General features: G+C 36.8%; 6 protein-coding genes across 10 annotated transcripts; 4 read left to right on the top strand and 2 right to left on the bottom strand.

The window, feature by feature from the left end:
- Positions 1–294: 294 nt before the first annotated feature.
- On the bottom strand, positions 295–3,099 carry LOC9307716 (probable serine/threonine-protein kinase PIX7). Its single transcript, XM_002871601.2, has 6 exons — positions 2,472–3,099; positions 1,821–2,170; positions 1,602–1,737; positions 1,368–1,504; positions 1,164–1,287; positions 295–1,072 (listed from the first exon to the last, which is right to left on the bottom strand). Exons 1-6 carry the CDS (start codon positions 2,710–2,712, stop codon positions 552–554), a joined length of 1,509 nt encoding a protein of 502 aa, XP_002871647.1. The 5' UTR covers positions 2,713–3,099; the 3' UTR covers positions 295–551.
- Positions 3,100–3,325: 226 nt separating this feature from the next.
- Positions 3,326–12,669, bottom strand: LOC9309775 (inositol hexakisphosphate and diphosphoinositol-pentakisphosphate kinase VIP2). 5 transcript variants are annotated; one of them, XM_021023541.1, is made up of 31 exons: positions 12,478–12,666; positions 12,128–12,295; positions 11,916–11,975; positions 11,579–11,625; positions 11,300–11,383; positions 11,147–11,210; positions 10,848–11,001; positions 10,551–10,621; positions 10,222–10,326; positions 9,825–9,917; positions 9,555–9,629; positions 8,996–9,081; positions 8,446–8,652; positions 8,260–8,359; positions 8,103–8,173; positions 7,669–7,747; positions 7,323–7,481; positions 7,114–7,156; positions 6,882–6,964; positions 6,705–6,767; positions 6,551–6,625; positions 6,066–6,191; positions 5,582–5,823; positions 5,460–5,504; positions 5,289–5,355; positions 4,985–5,056; positions 4,605–4,849; positions 4,456–4,513; positions 4,042–4,209; positions 3,883–3,957; positions 3,326–3,788 (listed from the first exon to the last, which is right to left on the bottom strand). In XM_021023541.1, the coding sequence occupies exons 2-31, from the start codon at positions 12,212–12,214 to the stop codon at positions 3,528–3,530; spliced, it is 3,165 nt and encodes a 1,054-aa protein (XP_020879200.1). In that variant the 5' UTR covers positions 12,215–12,295; positions 12,478–12,666; the 3' UTR covers positions 3,326–3,527. The 5 variants fall into 5 exon arrangements, with proteins under 5 accessions (XP_020879200.1, XP_020879199.1, XP_020879201.1 ...); XM_021023540.1 differs by having other exon boundaries at positions 3,326–3,791; positions 12,478–12,658; XM_021023542.1 differs by having other exon boundaries at positions 3,326–3,791; positions 12,146–12,295; positions 12,478–12,657.
- A 296-nt stretch (positions 12,670–12,965) lies between these two features.
- On the top strand, positions 12,966–14,671 carry LOC9309774 (LOB domain-containing protein 6). Its single transcript, XM_002873660.2, has 2 exons — positions 12,966–13,961; positions 14,449–14,671. The coding sequence occupies exons 1-2, from the start codon at positions 13,021–13,023 to the stop codon at positions 14,492–14,494; spliced, it is 987 nt and encodes a 328-aa protein (XP_002873706.1). The 5' UTR covers positions 12,966–13,020; the 3' UTR covers positions 14,495–14,671.
- A 688-nt stretch (positions 14,672–15,359) lies between these two features.
- On the top strand, positions 15,360–17,404 carry LOC9309773 (beta-glucuronosyltransferase GlcAT14B). Its single transcript, XM_021022846.1, has 4 exons — positions 15,360–16,171; positions 16,268–16,343; positions 16,419–16,534; positions 16,688–17,404. The coding sequence occupies exons 1-4, from the start codon at positions 15,574–15,576 to the stop codon at positions 17,200–17,202; spliced, it is 1,305 nt and encodes a 434-aa protein (XP_020878505.1). The 5' UTR covers positions 15,360–15,573; the 3' UTR covers positions 17,203–17,404.
- Positions 17,405–18,068: 664 nt separating this feature from the next.
- LOC9309772 (paired amphipathic helix protein Sin3-like 2) lies at positions 18,069–19,100 on the top strand. The gene is made up of 4 exons (XM_002873658.2): positions 18,069–18,174; positions 18,306–18,351; positions 18,580–18,708; positions 18,789–19,100. The coding sequence occupies exons 1-4, from the start codon at positions 18,114–18,116 to the stop codon at positions 18,943–18,945; spliced, it is 393 nt and encodes a 130-aa protein (XP_002873704.2). The 5' UTR covers positions 18,069–18,113; the 3' UTR covers positions 18,946–19,100.
- Positions 19,101–19,524: 424 nt separating this feature from the next.
- LOC9309771 (paired amphipathic helix protein Sin3-like 2) lies at positions 19,525–21,352 on the top strand. The gene is made up of 4 exons (XM_002873657.2): positions 19,525–20,066; positions 20,215–20,268; positions 20,504–20,626; positions 20,707–21,352. Exons 1-4 carry the CDS (start codon positions 20,047–20,049, stop codon positions 20,861–20,863), a joined length of 354 nt encoding a protein of 117 aa, XP_002873703.2. The 5' UTR covers positions 19,525–20,046; the 3' UTR covers positions 20,864–21,352.
- The last annotated feature ends 21 nt before the right edge of the window (positions 21,353–21,373 follow it).

The following is a 21,373-nucleotide window of genomic DNA, read 5'->3' as shown; positions in this document are numbered from 1 at the left end:
ATTTGTTCCAGTCCATTACTTTGTTTTCTTTTATGGATTCAACTTAAAAATCCAGAGCTCTTGACGACCTCTTGTATAAGGAAAAAGTTCTTGTTACAAGAAAAATGACAACATAAATCAAACTGAAAGTGAGAAAAGTAAGAAGCATGACTTGTAGGTTTTGAACAGCAACAAGACTAATTAAGCCTGTAAAAAACATCATTTTCAATCATCGGGCCTCACAAACGCATTGTCCTGAAACAGAGGAAGACGTAAACAATGTTTTATAATACGAGATAGAAGATGAACATGCGATGATGTAAAATGTCAAAAAAAATTTCCATTATTCACATTTTTACCATGTGTCAATGGAAGAAGCTTTCAGCAATGGAAGACAAAATCAGATTTCCATACAAAACCCAATTGGATTCACCGTTCTCCATCGTTTTTTACATTAATCGATTAAAGAGTTACCGTAAAATCGGTTAAAAATATCTCCATGCGGCTGAAAAACGATAAAAGCTTGAGCTTTTTAGCTTTGTTTGTTGTGCCTTTCGTCCACCACGCAAGAGCTATTTAGTTGCTCCTTTAGGCTTTGGAGAAGGAATCTGATGTCGATAAGGCGAAGAACCATGTTGACCATGAGGACTAGACAGCGTTCGAAACACGGGTTGGTGTTGCCCGTTTCTTGATCCAAATCCGCTTCCTCCCTGAGATCGACCTGACCCATTTTTCAAACGTTCCGCTTGCATTGTCTGGAAGTAGTAAGAAGAGCTCGCCATGTCTTTGAGATGCGGAAGTGGTTTAAGTGCTTCGACAACATCACTCATCTTTGGCCTAATCTTGGGGTCACGGCTAAGACACTGTGCAGCAAGCTGAGTCACCTTTTGAGCACCTTTGATTGAGAAATGGCCCTCAAGCCTCGGATCAAGTAACCGGTAAAACCTTCTTTTGTCAAGGAGATGTGGTCTTGCCCATTCCACTAAGTTGTGCTCACCATTTGGGCGGTTTTTGTCCATAGATCGTCGCCCAGTCAGCATTTCCAGTAGAACCACCCCAAAACTATAGACATCGCTCTTTGATGTCAAGTGACCTTAAGAAGTTCAATAGGAAGCAAATCAACAAAGATGTAAACATTGAATAATTCAAACTGAAGAACATGGATCAAACCAAAGAGGACTCACCGGTCATTACATATTCGGGAGCAGCATAGCCATATGTACCCATAACCCGAGTAGAAACATGGGTTTTGCCTTCATCAGGAGCATCTTTGGCAAGTCCAAAATCTGATAGTTTTGCATTGTAGTCCTGAAAATGGGAATTATTGATTAAACTTGTTAGAAGCAAAGCAAATATAAGATGTTGATCCAAAGGAGTAAGATACGTACTGCATCAAGTAAAATGTTTGATGTTTTGAAATCTCGATATATAACAGGCTTCAAAGCTTCTTCATGGAGGAAACTGAGACCTTTTGCAGCACCTAATGCAATCTTCATCCGGATAGACCAAGGAAGAGGCAACGACCCTTTAAACATGAAAGCACCAGTATGGTAAGAAAGAAGATTAAACACGGACATACTTTCAAATGGTTATATATATAATAAGGTTGTTGGTTTACATACTTCTGAAAAGGTGATTCTCTAAACTTCCTCGAGGCATAAACTCATACACAAGCAACCTTTGATCATCTTCGATGCAATAACCAACCAGCTTAACTAGATTTGGATGGAGAAGGTTACCAAGGAAATTAATCTCAGCCTGCAATTGCAAGAAGCAGGAACACATAAAGAAAATGACAAGTGATAAAAGCAAAAGAAAGAGAAGAAAAAGTGTTTGCTTACAAGCCATTCTTTGTGACCTTGAAGTCCATCAGGATTTAAGGTTTTAACTGCAACTGTAAGGCCAGTACCAGGTTTAACAGGAGCAGTTCCGTTTTCTTCGATCCATCCTTTGAAGACACAACCAAAACCACCTTCTCCAAGAAGACTCTCCGGTCTGAAATTTCTAGTTGATAGCTTAAGATCATTGAAAGTAAACTTCCTGAGGTGAGAAGAAATCTTAAGTTCTTCACTGATCATTGGAGTAGATGAAGAGCTTTCTGCATTGCTAGTTGTTGTTGTGGAGGAAACTGGACCACCAACTGGTTGGTCGTTTAATTTCTCATTTGCCGATTTACTTTCAATTGTTGCAACTACAAAATGAAGACAATCCCAAATTGAGTAAGTAAAGATATAAAATGAGTAAAACTTCAAATACAATCACAGATCAGAATTACTCATAACTCTTTATGTCCCTAAATTTGGTAACAAAGAAGCTTGAAAAAAGGGTTAAATCACAAGCATCACGTGAATTTTGCACAAAAACCCTAAATGGAAACATATAGCTGAGAAGGCAATTATAGAAACAAAAAGATTGTTCATTTATTCAATTCAAAGGAAAACCCTCGAATTGTGAGATACTAAAAATGGAAAAATCAGAGAATATTTATTTACCAGTGCAGGTAGAGCCATAGATAGAAGAAGAAGAAGAAGCATCAAGGTCTGATTTTGAAGGTATGCAACCAATCATAAACCTAAATTTAACCCAACACCCACTTGCTTCTTCTGTCTCTTCTTCGTCATTTCTACTTTTGTTATTATCATCGCCATTGCTATTCTTCTTGCTCTTATTCTCAGTCTCTTTAGGTTTCTCCGATTTCCAATTCCCCTTAGCTTTAACAGCATCCAAACCCATCTCACCAAAGATAGACAAAGATTGATCAGACAACCATAGTAATTTTTCCCCCAAAATTAATAAATCAGGAGAGAATTATTAGAGAGAAAACAAAATCCAGGAAAAAATGAGTGAAAAAAAGCACTGGGAATGGATCAGAGCCCAGTCGCGGAATTTTAGTCAAAAAGGAGAATTGATGTCTGTGGAGAGAGAGAAGATGTGCAGAAGAAAGAGTAGACTAGGCAGAGAGAAAGAAAGAGAAGGAGCATAGAGGAGGAATTATGATGAGAGAGAGAGCAATGGAAAATAAAAAGTGAGATTTTTCACATGTGCTTCAACAGTGTTAGTACTAAATTTACATTATTTATTAATCACCGGTTTTTTTCATTACTTAATTAGTATTATTTCGTAATTATAAGCTGTTCTTGGTTTACAAAAACCTCCAGGATTTGTGTTGTGTCTGTTTTATTTTTGTCTGGTTGGAACCAATTATCAACACTTGTTTATTCTTTGGGAAAATCAATGGTACGAATCAAATTCCATTTCGCTTTTAGCTCTTTCTTCTTTTTCGGAATACGTGAATCCTGTTTTAAATCATTTTTTTGTTTTAAGAGAATAATATACACAAAAGCAATGACTGAAAAAAGCTTGGAAATTTCCAATAATGCTAAACCAATTAACAATTGTTTTAAAACAAACAATTTGACGATTCTACAAAAAGAATGAACATTTTACTTTACACAATTAGAAACTACTAACAATTCAAAATTTTGTTTCAAAAATTAAATGAATTAGGAATATCATCATCATTCATTAGTCATCCACTTTGTTGGCGTTTAGCTTTTGCCATTAGAGGTGTTCTTGTGGAAGGGCCAAAGTTTTACAAGACGCTCCAGAACGGCGGCGCTTTTGGAGAAGTATCCGGAGAAGCCTGCCGGAGTTGACGGCGGAGGGAAATCCTCTGCAGGCATTGCAAATGGCCGTATCATCTTCTCCATTGTCTCGAGAGTCAAACATGAACCAACCTCTTGAAGCCTCTCTGGTCCCATTATCGGAAGTGTGTGTTCCCGAAGCAATGATTCTGCTTCCTCGTCCTTCTTCTGATGTAGTGTAACAGAACCAAAAAAAAAAAACTTCTTTTTAGTAAGCGACTATGGGACAAAAGGGTCTAGTCTAGTCTTAGCTCTTTACCTCTAAGGGAGATAAATCTGCGCCTCGGCTAAATGTAAGTTCGATTCTGAATCGTTTCGGGTCGTCCAGAGATATCTGCAGGCAAGAATTTTGACACGAGTGAGTATAACAACTTGAAAGCAAGAGTGAGGGAGAAATGGCGGGTGTAGTATTGTAAACCTCAGTGTTCTCAAACAGTCTTAGGACAACATAGCTCATGTAATCGAGTTCTTTGGTTTTACATAGACGATCCAATGCGCTTTGGCAGACCAGACTTTCTTCTCCTTGAAGAGATTCGTCAAGGTTACAATACCGTAGAACGTTCATCAGAGAATGAATATGTGATTCCTGTCAATCGTTTCATAGAAGAAAGCCATGTATAAATTCCACAGGCTTCATTCATTATAAAGCTAGTTGAATGATCTAGTCATAAAACACATTCTAAATAATTCTAAGAGTTCGAAGAGCCTTGTAGTGGCTCTAAAATGTCAAAAAGATTTCTTCTTTTTTCCATTTTTGCCAGCAGGATGCTTGCATGTAGCTGGAGATGAATAATTTGTAAGAAAGAGACTACAAATGGAAGAAAGTACTCACAGATGTAAAGTAAAGACGTGTCCTCACATGACGTTCAGGCGTCATGACATTTGCATACCTAAAAAGGAACACAATAAAAACGATGATATTAAGGTAGATGATAAAGATATATGATGCCATTTATAATCTAAAAGAGAGTTTTCGGTTACTTTGGATCGAGTCTGTATTTGGTTTCTTTATCATCATCCTCTTCTTTATTCTCTCCAGTGCTAGGCCGTCTCAACTCATCGCTTTTAACGAAAAGTTTTGGCTGACTGTATCTATCCTCCTTTCTTGACGAATACAATGACACTGAAACTTGATCTTGACTGTTCTTCAATTCAGCAACACTCATGGCCTCTTCTCGAGTGTTCCTCAAGTCAATCAGGATTTTACCCAGCAGGCGCCGTGCAATCTTTATTTAGAAGAAAAAAAAAAAACACACATGGTCTGTGAGATCATCTGAGGGAACCATGGCCCATCAGTGAAATTCCAAGATAGGAAAAACTCAGATGCTATTGCGGAACTTAGAAGGCTGAGGAACCCACACCTTTGAACCGATTTTGAGCTTTTGCTGTGGATTGATCCCATACTCATTTGGGATTACACCATCTGCAAGCAACTGCAACCACATACAGTAACTGGCCCTAATCAACACAGTCCATGATCGAAATGCAAAACAGAGATGTACAATAGAAAAGGCACAGTTGGAATCTGGAAATCTAGGACGCATTGGCTAGTAGTAGAAAAAGTAAAACTGTCTAAGCAAGACAAATGGATGATGGTTCATCGAGAAATACCGTCGAAGTTTCAAATAGTGGAAGAGAAACTACAGCTTTTTATTCAGCTCATACCTGCGCTACTTTGAAGAGTTCGTCTAATCCTTTTAGATCGAGATGAGAATTATGTAACAGGTCATACCTGGTGTTGACAACACATTCACGATATTCAGAATGGAGAAATTAAAGCAAGGATCAATCTAGATACACACTAAAATACATAATAGACTGAAACACATAGCTTACTTGCATGAATCGTAAACATCAGGAATCTGCGTTATGTCAAACCGGCTGTATTCAATTCCAACGATCAGTGCCATTTATAAAACTCATACATAAAATAAGAATGCATATGGCCATTCACTTACTCTCTTCTTTCGTTGTAGAGATCCCTTTCGAGTTTTCTCCATCGAGCAAACATCAAAAGGAACCCCTCACTACCACAAGGTAATCCAGCAGCAATCCGACCAACGTCAATGTTTGACTTTCCAAGGGCCTTAGCTTGATCATATGGAGGGACTACATCATAAGCGCTAGGCTCAGCGAGATTCTCGTGTTCATCTTGTGCAAGTAGCCTCACTTGTTCAGTCACCTTTTTAGCTAATTTTACCTATTTATTTAAAAAGTAAACAGAGAAGTAACGTTGAGTATATATCTTGTGCTCTCCAGCAAATCTTTTTCTTTCGCCTAGTAGTAAAAACATGACATTCCATTTTAACAAAGAATACAATTGAACAATGGGAAAAAATGCAGCGAGTAGTGATGATGGCTTGTGAAAACAGATAGAAAGCCCACTATCCGGGTTCTAAGATGCTAATAGACTAAAGTTAAGGTTGAAAAAACTGTGCATACCAATTCAGGTAGGTGCTCATCAGCGTGAGGAGGAAGTCCAGCCCCATCAGTCATCCAAGGTAATTCAGAAGAGACGTAATCTTGTACCATCTTTGAGCCGGCGGTTATGATCTCATTCAGTTGAGCCTGCAGGCAAATTTGGAAAGCAATTCAAAGCTGTAAACAATTACACATGATTGTTAATGTACATATGAGAATATAATTCACCCTACTTTTCGCAAATGAAAGTCAACCATCTAAGCATGCATGAAAAAACCTTAAGTTCAAACATCCAATGAGTAAGTGCACTGGAAAGGCCTCTATTGAGTCCCTTTGGAAAGAAAAAATTTGGTGTCTTAGAAGCAGATTCAATCTAGAACGTTATGCATGTCACACTGCTGACTATTGGTTGATGCTTCTAACTAGTACCTAAACATCCTTTCATTCGTCTCATATCTCTGAAGCCACAATCAAGAATTCAAGATGTAGTAAAGAGAGGGACAAACCTTAGCTGCTTCCATTTCACTGCTAGCATTATCAAGGCCATCCAACATGGAAGAGTCCTTACTGACCAGAGAAACCTAGAGAAAAAAGATAAGACATTTAATGATTATGAGATTGCCAAGCACTATACTAGCTTGGTAAAAGGGAATGGCAAACCAGGATTGGGGTCAGCTGTCCTTCTAGGTCAAGCAGGCCTTTGGCAAAAGCAGCTGCAGACATCTGCATACATTGGTATCATATCTCAGTGCAACCGATGAGGAATATTCAGAAGATATAGTGAATATTTGAATGCTCAATGGTCATCGTCACTACTAAATCGGCAGAAAGTTGTACCTGAACACGCCCCTCGTCAGAGCTGTAAATTTTAAGGTCGTGACGGTATGTACTATGGAGACGGAGCAAACCGGTACCTTCCCCTGAAAGCATATCCCCAGTTTTTCATAACCACTCAGAAATAAATGTATATTGACACAACTACAATGGACTGTTTCAGAAAATTGTATGAGACATATGGAAGGTAGAATATGAAATGATTGGACAAATCAAGCAGATAAGGTGTCTTCACCTGGATACATATTGTTTCGAAAGTATCTACCAAGTTCTTCCGCCTGTGGAAAAAATCAAGCAAACATAAAAAGAAATCAGAGAAGAATTCATCAACTGCCTGCACTGGTGTTAGGTATCCTTACATTAACTATGCCTCCATTACCAATACCAATACTGAAGTTTGCACTGCATTTGACATAATCTTCTGCTACCAAATAATAGTGTTACCTGCTTTCTACCAGCATGAGTTAGAACACCACCATATTTCAGAACCATAAGAGCTTCCACTGGGCGTTCCTCTTCACCTTCACCATCACTTCTTGGTACATTAACCCATTTCAACGGCTTCAGTTGAACCTTCCTGTATATGCCAGAGAAATGTCCACCCTGCACATTTTACACATCTATAACATGAGACTGAGTTTGCACCAACATCCTTCCAAAGGCAAGAAAAATGGCTGTAGCTGTTACTGTACACCTAATTACAAGGACTATAAACAATAGAATGGGACTGCATAATGGATACAACTCAGAGAAAAGGAAAGAAAAAAAAAAGATTATTAAGGCACACAACCTCTTCAAGAACGGCTTTAACTTGCCGAAGCTTGTCAGCGTGTTCAAGGTCTTCTGCATCACTATCACTTTCACCTGATCTAAACATCAAACATAAGTACAATAAGGCAGTTGCCAGATTTAAAATTGTACTCGTGAATTATCACTAGTTAGTGTCAAAGAAGCATATTCGTCAATACAGAAAAAGATTCACCGGGACTATCATAAACAAAAGTCCCCTTCAGCGAAGGAATTTGTAAGAAGTAGAAAAGTAACATATAAAAGCCACTGTTTGGTTAGCTCACTCATTCAAGTTAAATTTCTTTCAGTTCATCCATGACATCCACTGGTTCTCTTAATCAGTAAAGAATTTTGTATCCCAGAGTACCACTCAAGCAAGGAAAGGCTTAAAACTGTAAGCATACTCAAGTCATAAGATCATTATTAGGGGTCTACCTTGTACGAGGAATTAACATTCTTGTGGCATCCAATAGATCTTGCAATTGGACGGCACTTTTAAGTTTTGTCTGTAAAAAAGGAAAAACATTACACAGTATAAAAAAATCACTATAGGCGGGACGAAGTTGAAGGTGGAAAAGCCCGAGCCTCTCACCTCAGCTCTTGGTTTTCCTCCATTGTACTTCAACATCAGGTTTAGCAGTTTCTCCTCTGTAACTTTTAGTTTCACTTTCTGCTTGGGGGTTCTATCACCGCTGTCAAGAGAAGATAAACACAACTCAGGGCCTGGGTGAACAGAGAGAAGTTAAGAGAGGACAAGTGATCAGATGCTAAAACATACTGCCGAACAACAGCAATGACACAGCGTAGCTCCTCTGACTGCCCAAAAGTTCCAATGATGCCACTTCCTTGGCGAGTTAGACCTTCATTAGATTGGACAGGTTCGTTGATTTTCCATGGGAGAATGGGAGGAATTGTTGAAGAAAGATGCGGAGCCTTTGCATCCAAAAACATCTTCCGTAGCACACATGCAGCATCGTCGTAATACCTTACAGAGAAAGAGATCTAGTGACATTTCTGATTAAAAGTCCAAATAAATACAGACTGAGAGTTCCAAAAGTGGATATGACAATGACACAGTGTTTAACTCAAATAATAAGCAATGAGCTCTGCCTCTACTAGCTTATAGCCAAAATGTATGACTTTTAAAAGGCAAAAGATGCTGCTAAAAACTCTAGAACTGAAATTCACTCAATGAACATAATTTATTAACTATAGAGCTAGGTCGGCGGCAGCATATATATTATGATTTTTGATTTTCCGTGCGAAGATATAACTGAAACAATAGTCAGAACTCAGAAGAAAAATAGAAGTCCAGATAAGTGTCTCACTTATAGGAGTTTTTCACAAAGCTCCATCCATTTACGTCACAAACATATGAACTTCCCTCAGATCGTAGGAGATCAAAACCGCAGACCTGCAGACATGAAAATAAATCCATTAACGCATTATACAAGAATATCTTCAACTTATCCAGGCAACAACACGTGCGTATGCTTGTCTCTTCATAAGAGAATATATTGTATCGCACCAAGCATTTAGTCTGAAGCTAAACATAAGCAATATAGAGATTAGTTAGAGCATCTACAAGCACATTTTAGTAATCATTCCTTCTAACTAATTACACCAGAAGCAAGACTTTAACACTGATTATACTGTGGAAAAGAATATGAAAGAGAACATTTAAAAAAGTACACTGGTAATATACAATTTAGCTCAACTATCTTCAATCTAAGCATTATGAGAGAGACTCAGGCATGTCTCCTTTCCTTATTACTGTTGCGCAGATAAAATTATGAGGTAATAGAACTCTTTAAGAAAGATAAAATTATGAGGTAATAGAACTCTTTAAGAAACAATGATAGTCAGATCATTGGAATAACCACATACCGCTTGCCTAAATGCGATGCAAACTTCTCTTGCCATTTGCTTCTCAGCAGGTGTAAGTAAAACTGGATATCTCACCTGTTCAATAAAATAACAATTCCTGGTCAAAGTTTGAACATCAGCATTCTGTACTTTTTCAGAAAACATAAGCTACGATTCTTATATATAATCGACAGCCTTTGGTACCCTGTAAACCATAGCTCCATTGTTCATGAAAGACGAGTAATGTCAGATTTCATATGTGGAATGGTTTGGTATTGATCGAAGACTTACTTCCTTCCCATCTGGATTCCTCATTACAACACCATCAACAACAGGTGACTTTCTTGCTTCAGCGTGTGCATATTCGGGACCCACAGTATAGACCTGTATTTCAGGGTAGACTGTCAGTTGAAAACTCGTTAAAGCCAAGCATGAACCACCATGCTATCCAGAAAAAAAAACAAGCAAGAGACGCTATTCCAGCTGGCGTTACGACATGGAACATATCCATTTACATGAGCAAACAGGTCAACAGAACAGCATATGGACATTAACACGGCAACTTTTAAATTTATGAGACCTGGATACCAACAATAGCATACAAACACATTCCAATGTTTTAAGAAAGGTGAAGTAGCCTGGCCATAGATTAGAAAAAAAATAGCTTAGGTAGCAACACAATCACAACCTTGACATCAGTTCCTCCAGTAGGCATAAACTCCTCGTATATATAAGAACCTTCTCTCCTTACTCTTCTGACATCAGGATGAAACTCACTTGATCGGTTCCCAACCTAAAACAATAAATTGGGTCAATAAGGGATTAATAACCACAGGAATGTGCCACAAATTATTACAATCATATTCAACTGAACTGTTCAATCCTAGAATAGCCAAGTTCTGAAGAAAGACATTAGGTAGTGAAAGAGCCAACTACAGTAATGAACCATAAAAACTATAATAATATTAGACCAAGTTTAATCCACGGGAAGTCAAGTTCTGCAGAAAGAAGCAGTACCTTACGAAACAATTCTTTCATGCCTCCACCTGCTGAGCTAGGGTAGTATATCATTATACTATGGTCATCTCCTTTACAAGCATAAAGAATGTCAATTATTAGTAAACAGTTAAAACAATCTGCAACTCAGGGAAATAAATAGGATTGAGGCTGATACATAAAAAAACGATTTTACCAAAATTCCAAAATGTAAGAATATTGCAATGACACATATAAAGCTCAGATTTGTAGTTTAAGAATGTTTCAGACCAAAAAAGTAAACAAAGAGAGATCAAAGATATGAAAAGAGAAGCTAACCATTGACGGGCTTTTCCACAAATGGCTTCCAGAATCGTTCACCTTTAACCTCAACAAAATCTTCTTCCTCGACGAAATAATCAAGATCTTCGTCTGGTACTTTTCTATTGACACAGGCATATCTAGGAACTGGGATACCATACATCTCAAGATGCTATAGATGCACATAAATAAAACATTTTATTAATTAAGGAGAAAGTGTAGCTCTTAGTTTTCATGAACGACTGAAATCTGAAGAAAATAAATGAGTGGCTAATAGAAATGCACAAACCAAATCTTGTGCAGTCTAAAATGTATACCTCATACACTTTCCGGCGGTCATGAAGAAGATATTGAGGATCCAGTTCATTCACTAAAAAGGGCCTGTATCATAGAAGTTTGAAAAGGCTACCTCAAAAGCCAAACTCAATATATTTACTGCAATCAACAAAAGTTAAAAAGGTAGAACTCACTTTCTTAAAGAAGAATATGCTTGAACTTTCTCAAGAGGATATCCAGAGGAATAAAAAGCAATCAAACAATCACAAATCGGCCAACTGAAACAGTAAAGTCCCTGGTGAATTTGTGGTCCAAGAATATAATTGTACTTGATAATCATTAACTACACTCTCTCCTAATAAACTAATAGAGAGAATCGTTACAAATCCATGCATCACATGAATTAAATACGATAAAACATAGGACAAAACCAAAAGTAAAAACGATCTTCATACATATGTTTAGAGACATACCTTTCTACTGGGTCTTCAAGTATGACCTTATCCCCAAAATGTATAATCTAATACAGTGGTAACAATGGGTCCATGAGATCACAATTAAAAGGGGAAAAAAAGAAGAGAATAACCTATAGAGAATCCACAGAGACAGATACCACCAACTTGGTAAAAATTACCCAGGAAAACATCTAAAAATAAAATTGAAATCACAAATTAGAGCTAAGTCTAACCAAGAGGCATTTTCTACCCAAGCGGAGAACAAACTACAGCCTACAGGTCCAAAATCACCAAATAAAAACCTGAAAACATCAAAATCCTCAATCATGAGAAAAATCGAGAAAGTGAAAACTACCTCAAATTCGCCAAAGGCATGTATCCTGTCCATAATTTGTCCCATGGGAGCTGAGAAAACCTACAAATCCACAACGAACAATCTCAATAAGCAAGACAACAGGGTAAGAAAAAAAAACCTCACCGGAGTAACAACAGGTTCAAACGAAATCATCAAAAATCTGGTCGTCACAGCAAGAAAACGCGAAACAAAAGCACGAAAGGAAACAAAACCTCGGGGCCGCATTTCACCTTCTTTTCCATGACGCAGACTCCAATCGTTATCTTCTTATCAACACCTGCTCCTTCTTCCACCCCCATTCTCGCTCTCTCTCCCGATAGGTAGTATCTCTTTCCGTTTCGTTCCTCGATTTTACACAACGACGTTCTCTCGTTCTCCGTCTGAAATCAGAGATTCACAAAACACAAACGAAAAATTCGTTCAGAGGAAAAATGTAAGAGCTGAGACTAAATCGCTTGGGTTTCGAACAATCTCGGAATCATGGCCGCGACTAAGATAGGTAAGCATAACATGAGAGAGCAATGCGAGATCTCGCAGAGAAAAAGTCGAGGAGAGACGTTACCGGGGAAAACGATGATCACAAGCAGAGAGAGCAATAGCTAGCGATAGTGCGGTAATGGCACGAGGAAAGAGAGAGAGCGAGAAGATTCAGGCGTCAGGGGCGTTGCTTTGAATCGAATTAAACAAAAATATAAAATTGATTAGCATTATTAAAGATATATAGATTTGGCTTGTTTATTTAAATCAAGGTTATTAATAATTTAACTAGTCACCGACCCACAAAACTATTCAAAAACTATAAGTGATTTTTTGTTTACGGTGTTCCTTTTAGGAAGTTCTAAATAGATTTTGTATTAAAAGAAAAATAAAAAATATAATAAAAAATAGGAGGGGCATAAACGATTAAAATTCTTAAGAAAGTGACAGTGACAAAAATTCTAACGACATTTGTTATTAGAGAAGCTTTTTAATTCATAATTATAATAATAAAATCTCTCTCTTTATTCTTCTTGCTTCACTCTGTTCTCTATAAATACTCGTTTCAATCTTTTTTTTTCCAACTCAACAAACAAACAGAAACAAAAAAAAAAAAACCAAATCGGCGATGATGATGATGCGTAACAGACTCGTTTTCTTCTTGATTCTCACATCAGTCATCATCTTGATGACATCGCAAGGTTCTTCCGGCGTAAATTACGGCGGTAACATCGAACCATGCGTCGCTTGCAAGCACCAACGCCGTCGTTGCACACCGGACTGTATCTTTCGTCTTCATTTTCCGGTGGGACGATATCAAGATTTCCAAAACGTTCACCGTCAATTCGGCGTCCGCCGTGTGGTAGAAAATCTCGAAAATTTGGCGCCGGAGGAACGAGGAGACGCAATGAAATCGATTATTTACGAATCCAACGTGCGCTCTCAATTCCCCGTCGATGGCTGTTACGGAGTCATTTTATATCTACAAAACCAAATCGCACTCCTCAACGCTGAACTACTTCGCACCCGTTCTCTACTCACCGCCGTCGTCGCCGCATCCAATCCAAGCTCCGCTTTCTTCAATCCCACCGCCGCCAACAACTTCTTTCATCCCTCTGCCGCCGCCAACTTCTTTTATCCCGCCGCCAACAACTTCTTTCATCCCTCTGCCGCCGCCAACTTCTTTTATCCCGCCGTCTCCGTCGAGTCAGAGCTAATAAATCCTTCTCGAAACCTCAACGCAAACAACGACGACTTCACGAGAGTTCCCGCTAACGATGGAACGATCGATTTCTTGGGCATGGGAGGGTATTGTGGTAATTTCGCATACGAGGAGTGTGTGACCGAGACGACGCCGTTAGAGGGAGCGCCTAACAACAACGCCCAACAGTTTCTTCCCAATACGAACAATCTCGGTTCGAGCCCTGATAATGCAAATGCCAACGAAGCGTTGGAACAAGAACAACTCGGTGGTGCTCCTCGTAACAATGATATCCCGAGAGAGCTTTCTGAATTCCTTACTGATGAGGAAAGATCTTTCTCGGAAGCTCAAGATTCCGGTGACAAGTGGTACGTTTTCCGATTTCCTTATTCTATTATTTGCACTATTTAATTATATGATTAAAACTTGAAGTAATTATTGTAAAGAAACTTTAATACAATGCCATAAAGAAAAAGATATCAGTGTTCCTTCTTCATTCATAAAATCAAACATTGGCTAATTCTGATCAAATTAATTAAAAGCATAGTTATATGCATCGTATATAGAGTTGACTACTGTTTTTTTTTTTTTTTTTCTTTCAGTTGGTAGTTGCCAAAGTTTTAACATAGTCGATAATATTTCTTTGATTAGTTAAAACTTAGTGACTAGTCTAAAGATTAATAGACCACATTATACTAGTATAGTATACATTTATAGGAAGAATACGTGGGACCAAGAAACTAGACTTTTGGCCTAAAATGGCATGTATCAGTTTACACTTTTTTTATTTATAAATTATACGATACCTTCCTACTAATATTTTGTACTAATGCTGTTTTTTTTTTTAATTAACAGTGCATCTCAATCTATGACGAAGAAAGATGACTTCCCATTTCCGTAGATCTTTCCACTTTGGGGATGAACCAGTCTCTACAGAGAATAATAGTTTTTTTGTACTTACTCTCTCGTCTGAATTCTTATTACTCTTAATTCTCTTGTAGGCTTTTCTCCCCTTTCTCAATATGTAGATAAAAATATAATTTTTACTATATGAAAAGTAAAATACGATTTAGACTCTCTGGATAATTTCTGCAATCATTTACTTTCGTTTCAACATTTTCTTTAGTTTAGACTTTATCGAGCCAAAAAAATTAGCATAAATTACGAAAATCAATCTCATAGGTTTGGGTCTTTGGATGTGATCATTTAAAGGCCGATAGAGGCCTTTGATTTGTTCGACTTTTTGATTCATCCCCCTTCGTTGATTTTTTATATGTGGGCTTTACGTGTTTCAGTGAGGGCTTTCATAGATTTAAAGCCCATTAAGCCTTGCGTGTTTAAGAAGCTGATTTAGTCAGCCTAATAGTCTGACAAAAGTCATTAAAAAGTCAATAACTTTAATGGAAACAGAATAAACTTGGAAGACCAGTTAAATGCTTTCCATACTCCTACTACCAAAATGTATCGTTTTTTAAGCAACAATTATTTTATACTTACTACAAAAATTAAAAGATAAAAAATGACCATTTACTATAACTCCAATAATATATTTATCTTCACAAGAATAAACTTTGACTGGGATAAAATGTAGTTAAATAGTAGTATCAGATAAAACAAATGGATTTACAAAATATAGAACACGTTTTCATTAAATATTGGATATTTTAGATAAAACATAATATAATGATATTAAATCATTGTAAATAACCCAAATCATAAAATACAATCACATACATAAATCGGATAAAATTTAGCAGAACAAAAAACACTGTTGAAAACAATTTGTTTTTTAATATAATAAAATTGAAACATACAAAAAGAACAGACCAACAAACAAACAAAAACACACCAATTCTTCATTCATCTTCTCCATATCGTAATTCGTACACTTGACTCTCTCTCAAGTCTCTCTAGCCACAACCACTGAAGAAGAAGAATCCATCTGAGAGTGATTCTTCTGTAATTGATGAAGCTTCGAATATGAAGAAATTGAAGAGCTATTACATGCAAGTTCGTCACCAGCAACAATCTCTAGACCGGAAATGGATTCTTCCATTAGCAATCGGATCCATTTGTTCTCTGTTTCTCTTATTGCTAACGAACTTAGCTTCTTCTTCTGGTCAAACTCGTTTGATTCCCTTTTCAGTCTACGGATTTAGATCCTCCGTCTTCGTCGAATCCAAGATAAATCCAGTATCCGTCTCAGTCTCCGTCTCAGTCTCTCCTCCGCCGCCGCCACGTCTCGCGTATCTAATCTCCGGCTCCTCCGGTGACGGTCAGATGCTGAAACGTACTTTATTGGCGCTTTACCATCCGAACAACCAGTACGTTGTTCATCTCGATCGGGAATCTTCACCAGAGGAACGATTGGATCTCAGTGGTTTTGTAGCGAATCAAACTCTGTTTCAGAGATTTCAAAATGTTCGGATGATTGTTAAGGCTAATTTCGTCACTTATCGTGGTCCAACTATGGTGGCTAATACGCTTCACGCTGCAGCGATTTTGCTTCGTGAAGGTGGAGATTGGGATTGGTTCATCAATCTAAGTGCTTCTGATTATCCTCTCGTTACACAAGATGGTAACGAAATTAGATCCATAGCTTAATCTTATAATCTCAAACTCTGTTTATTGTTTTTTGTTCAATCATTTGAGGTTTATGTCGATTCGATTCCAGATCTGTTGCATACGTTTTCGTATCTTCCTCGAGATCTCAATTTCATCGATCATACGAGCAACATTGGTTGGAAAGAGTGAGTATAGTAGCTACATTACAACATTTCGTTTTTGACAACTTTCTCTGAGATTTTTGAAAAAAACTTGTGTAGGTCTCATCGAGCAAAGCCGATAATTATTGATCCTGGTTTATATATGTCAAAGAAAGCAGATGTTTTCTGGGTTTCACAGAAGAGAAGTATGCCTACAGCTTTCAAACTCTTCACAGGTGATTTCGTTTTTCATAAATCTTTCCTGTTTTGGGTTATTAACATAATGGGAATGTCTAAATGTAGAGTGTTCCTTAAATGTAGGATCCTTTTGTTACACTCTTTATGTGTAGATATTGATGTGATATAATGGTTCTTGATGTTGTTTATAGGATCTGCGTGGATGATGTTATCTCGACCTTTTGTGGATTATTTCATATGGGGATGGGACAATCTTCCTCGAATTGTTCTAATGTATTACGCAAACTTCCTTTCATCACCAGAAGGTTACTTCCACACGGTGATTTGCAATGCTCGGGAGTTTACTAACACAACAGTAAACAGTGACTTACATTTCATCTCATGGGACAATCCTCCAAAGCAACACCCTCACCATCTCACAGTAGATGATTTCCAGAGAATGGTGGACAGTAACGCTCCTTTTGCTAGGAAATTCCGTAGAGATGAGCCTGTTCTCGATAAGATTGATTCGGAACTCTTGTCGCGGAGTCATGGGATGGTCACTCCGGGTGGTTGGTGTATTGGTACGAGGGAAAACGGGAGCGATCCGTGTGCAATGATTGGTGATACTTCGGTTATTAAACCAGGTCTTGGAGCTAAACGGGTCGAGAAACTCATAACCTATTTGTTATCAACTGAGAATTTCAGACCACGGCAATGCAGGTAATGGTAAATTAGAGTTATGTCAGAGAGATGGTTTACGTGGTGTTTTACACAAAAGGGAGTGTGTGATGATGATCGGATACCTTGATGTTTGTATAGATATCTTTTTTGGACTTTCTTCCTTTGAGAAAGTGCCGAAATTTCGGCAAGATCATTGATTATTGAATTTGTCTTCTATTGCCGACCTAAAGTTTGATCTTTTCCAACGTCATACCAATTTGGCAATTTTATAGGTTTGTCACATTTTAGTCATGTCCTTTTATTTGTCATGATGAAGTTACCTGACTATTGTGACTAAAATATTGGTGTTTCATTGATATTATTGCTTTCGAGTTGATTTGATACATGATTCATTAACTCACATTGATATTATTGTTTGAAATTTATAGATATACACCCATGTGACTAAGTGCAAATTACATGACCTATTGATGGTCACTTCTCTTTCCATGTGACTGACTAGTGGCAAAGATTTGGTTTGAATTAGACTGTATCCAATGTTTTGGAAATATCTTATTTATTCGAAAAATCATCATAGCAGAAGTCAGAAGCTTATCAAATATTAGTAAAATGTCACAGAAAAATATATAAACAATTGCAATGGCTCTCATTCAAAGCTTGCCCCCATTCTTTAATTTAACAAGAACCCAAATCGAATACTGACAAATAAACAATTGAGATCAGTGTTTGGTCTAAAATTCTCAGTCACGGTTAATCTGAAACACGGACCAATTGTGGCAGTATTTTGCTCATCAACTGATACTGCAACCAAAAAAAAACGTAAGATTTAAAACAAAGAAGAAGAACCTCGGCCTATAAAGCCCAATAGTTATTGTAGGCCCAACAACGTTCCGAAGAGACGGCACCCTTTGGCGCCTTTATTTATAACTTGTTTGTCATGCGTTGCGACTTGCGATGAGAAGAGAGCCAAATCACAACGCTTCATCGGATTTGCCTAGAAAATTTTCTGGTTTATGTATGTATAATCTTCGGTGATCGAAGTGTTTCTTCTTCTCTATTCTGCTCTCACTTCAAAGATCTGATTGATTTATTCCATATCTTTCCAAGTAACCTCTCTAATTGTTGATCTTTTGTTTATTCCGGCAGCAATGGAGCGGACTCCTGATGAAGTAGACGTTCCAAGGCCTCGAAGGTTAGTTTCCTAATTTTGAAGTGTGCTGGTGTGATCGTGGGATGTTTTTGACGTACAATGAAGAATTTTGATCTACTTGCTTGTGTAAAGAGTATTTTAAACTTTCAAAACATGCGACTCTCTGAGTTCTTCTTTTGGCTTGTGGGCAAATAGTGTCTTTTCTTTATTACGTGACTGTGTAGGAACATGTTCATGTCTGTCTCTATTGGTCTTTTGGGTTTGGTGTAGGCATGGAGAAGAAAGGGAAGTTATGGCTGAATGTAGAGCATACTTTAAGGAAGTGAAAGATACGTTTCATGACCAAAGGGAAAAATATGATATGTTCATTAGGGTTATGTCAGATTTGAGGGCACGAAGGTAAGATCCTGATTGTTTTTTTTTTTGGTTTACCTATAAGGTTTTGATGAGCTTGCTTAAAGAATTTCTTGCATATACAGGATTCGTCATTATACTGCATTTGCTCGATTGAAGGAGTTGTTTAAGGGGCACAACGAATTAATTATCGGATTTAACACCTTTTTGCCACCTGGATACAAGATAACTCTTGATGATGACGTAGAAGACTCTTTTATCTCCACCGCAAGAAACTATTGAAATTTTTTTTGTCATAGTTTTATTACTCTAAGTGATACGATCAAAATCTCTAAATTAGTCTCTCTGTTCAGTTCTTGATGGTTTTTCGAGTACGTTTGCTTTGCCATGTATGTGGAAACATTTCACTATACAATAAAGGTTGACCTTTTTCTATCTTCTTTACGTCCACTTTCAATATTTGTCATGAATTTAATTTCTTTACCAATAATAGTAAAAACATAAATATCTTCTTTTTTATTCTTAATGAAAACAACTTCTGAAATCTGACATATGAATTTATAGTATTCAAAATAACGTCATTGCAAAAGTTTCAAAAGAAATATATGATTGGCATTAATTCAGTAAGTAGGAAATTCTTTTTGTCATTGAGCCAACAAAGACCAAAATGTTAGCATTGTTTTATAAGTAATAACGAGAAGCCAAGATCAAAGATTGAAAAAAGAACGGTATTGAGATCATAGTATGCTGTTACAATACAAACACTAAAACACACAAAGATGTTCTCCATCATACTGTTGCAATATTTTCTCAGCAACTGATACTATAACAATCCAATACAAAAATTTTTTTAAAAAAAAGAATTTATTCCTATTTTTAATGTTTATTTTTTATCTGTAAAAAAAAGAGTGTATATTACATAACTTCAGAGATGGAAGAAGGCCTCTTTATATAGCTTTACACTATGATCACATTTGTTCCTAAAGATAATAAATTGAGTAGATGTTACAAAAAAAAAAAAAGTAAGGAAAAAGAGCCTAATGAATGCAACTTAATTGAGCCAGTTGCAAAAATAAACAATTGAGATCAGAGTTTGGTTATAAATTCTCAGTCACGGTTAATCTGAAACACGGGCCAATTGTGGCAGTATTTTGCTCAACTGATACTGTAACAAAAAAAAAAAACGTAAATTAAATTAAAACAAAGAAGAAGAACAGATGAATACTTAAATAAGGCCTAACCTCGGCCTATAAAAGCCCATTATATATTATAAACCCAAATAAGTTACGAAGAGATGGCACCATTTGGCGCCTGTATTTATATCTCGTACGTCATTCCTGATTTTGCACTATTCTCATCACAAGTCGCAACGCTACATCGGAAATGCCTAGATATTTCATAATGTAAGCATAACCTTTGGTGATTGAATTGTTTCTTCTTCTCGATTCTGCTCTCACTTCAAAGATCTGATTGATTTGTTTCATATTTTTTTTTTTTTGATAAAAGGTTAATTGTAAGCATAATCTCTCTAATTGTTGATGTTTTGATTAGTCCGACAGAAATGGAGCCGACTCCTGATGAAATAGACGTTCAAATGTCTCTAAGGTTAGTTTCCTAATCTTGAAGTGTGTTGGTGATCGTGGGTTGTTTTTGACGCATAATGATGAATAATTTTATCTACTTGTTGCTTGTGTAAAGATGATTTTTCAACTTTCAGAACATGTGACTGATCTCGTAGATCTTGTTTTGGTTTGTGGGCTAAGTGTTATAGTTTTCTTTATTATATGAATCTGTAGGAACATGTTATATGTCTGTCTTTGGTCTTTTGGTTTTGGTGCAGGCATGGAGGGAAGACCACTAGTGATGCTCTGGCATACATTTGGCAAGTGAAAGATACGTTTCGTGATCAAAGGGAAAATTATGATATGTTCCGTATGCTTATGTTTAATTTTAAGGCTAAAAGGTAAGATCTTGATGTTTTTTTTTTTGGTTTAGCCTTAAGGTTTTGATGAGTTTTGCTTATAGAATTTCTTGCATTTACAGGATTGATCAATCTACTTTGTATGCTCGATTGAAGAAGTTATTTAAGGAGCACAAAAATTTAATTATCGGATTTAACACCTTTTTGCCACTTGGAGATAAGATAATTCTTGATGGTGACGTAGAAGCCTCTACTAGCTCCACCGCAAGAGACTATTGAAATTTCTTGTCATGGTTATTACACAAATGATATTAATATCAAAATCTCTAAACTATACTCTCTATTCAATTTTTGATGGTTTATTATCAAGTACGTTTCTTTGTAATCCATGCATCAGAAAACGTTTCACTACAATAAAATATGACCTTTTATATTTTCTTTACGTACACTTAAATTTGTTGTCATGATTTTATCTTCCTTAGATATATTTCTACTTCTGCTCACATGTATGGATTATTATTATTTAGGTGAACTACTTATACTCACAGAGCCAAAGACCAAAATTAATTTTAGCATTGGTTTATAACAAGAAGCCTAAATCAAAGATTGAAAAAAGAACTATATTGAGATCATCATTTAGTGTTAAATACTAAAAATCACAAATTTTCTCCATCTTATCAATGTCAGTGTTTGCTCATTAACTGATACAATAACGATACAAAACAAAAATAATAAAAAAGCTTCAATGATCATATTCTACATAACTTCAGAGATGAAAGAAGCCCTCTT

This window comes from Arabidopsis lyrata (genome assembly GCF_000004255.2).
Source record: "Arabidopsis lyrata subsp. lyrata unplaced genomic scaffold ARALYscaffold_6, whole genome shotgun sequence".
Taxonomy (NCBI): Eukaryota; Viridiplantae; Streptophyta; class Magnoliopsida; order Brassicales; family Brassicaceae; genus Arabidopsis; species Arabidopsis lyrata.
This window is presented reverse-complemented; position numbering and strand designations above follow the sequence as displayed.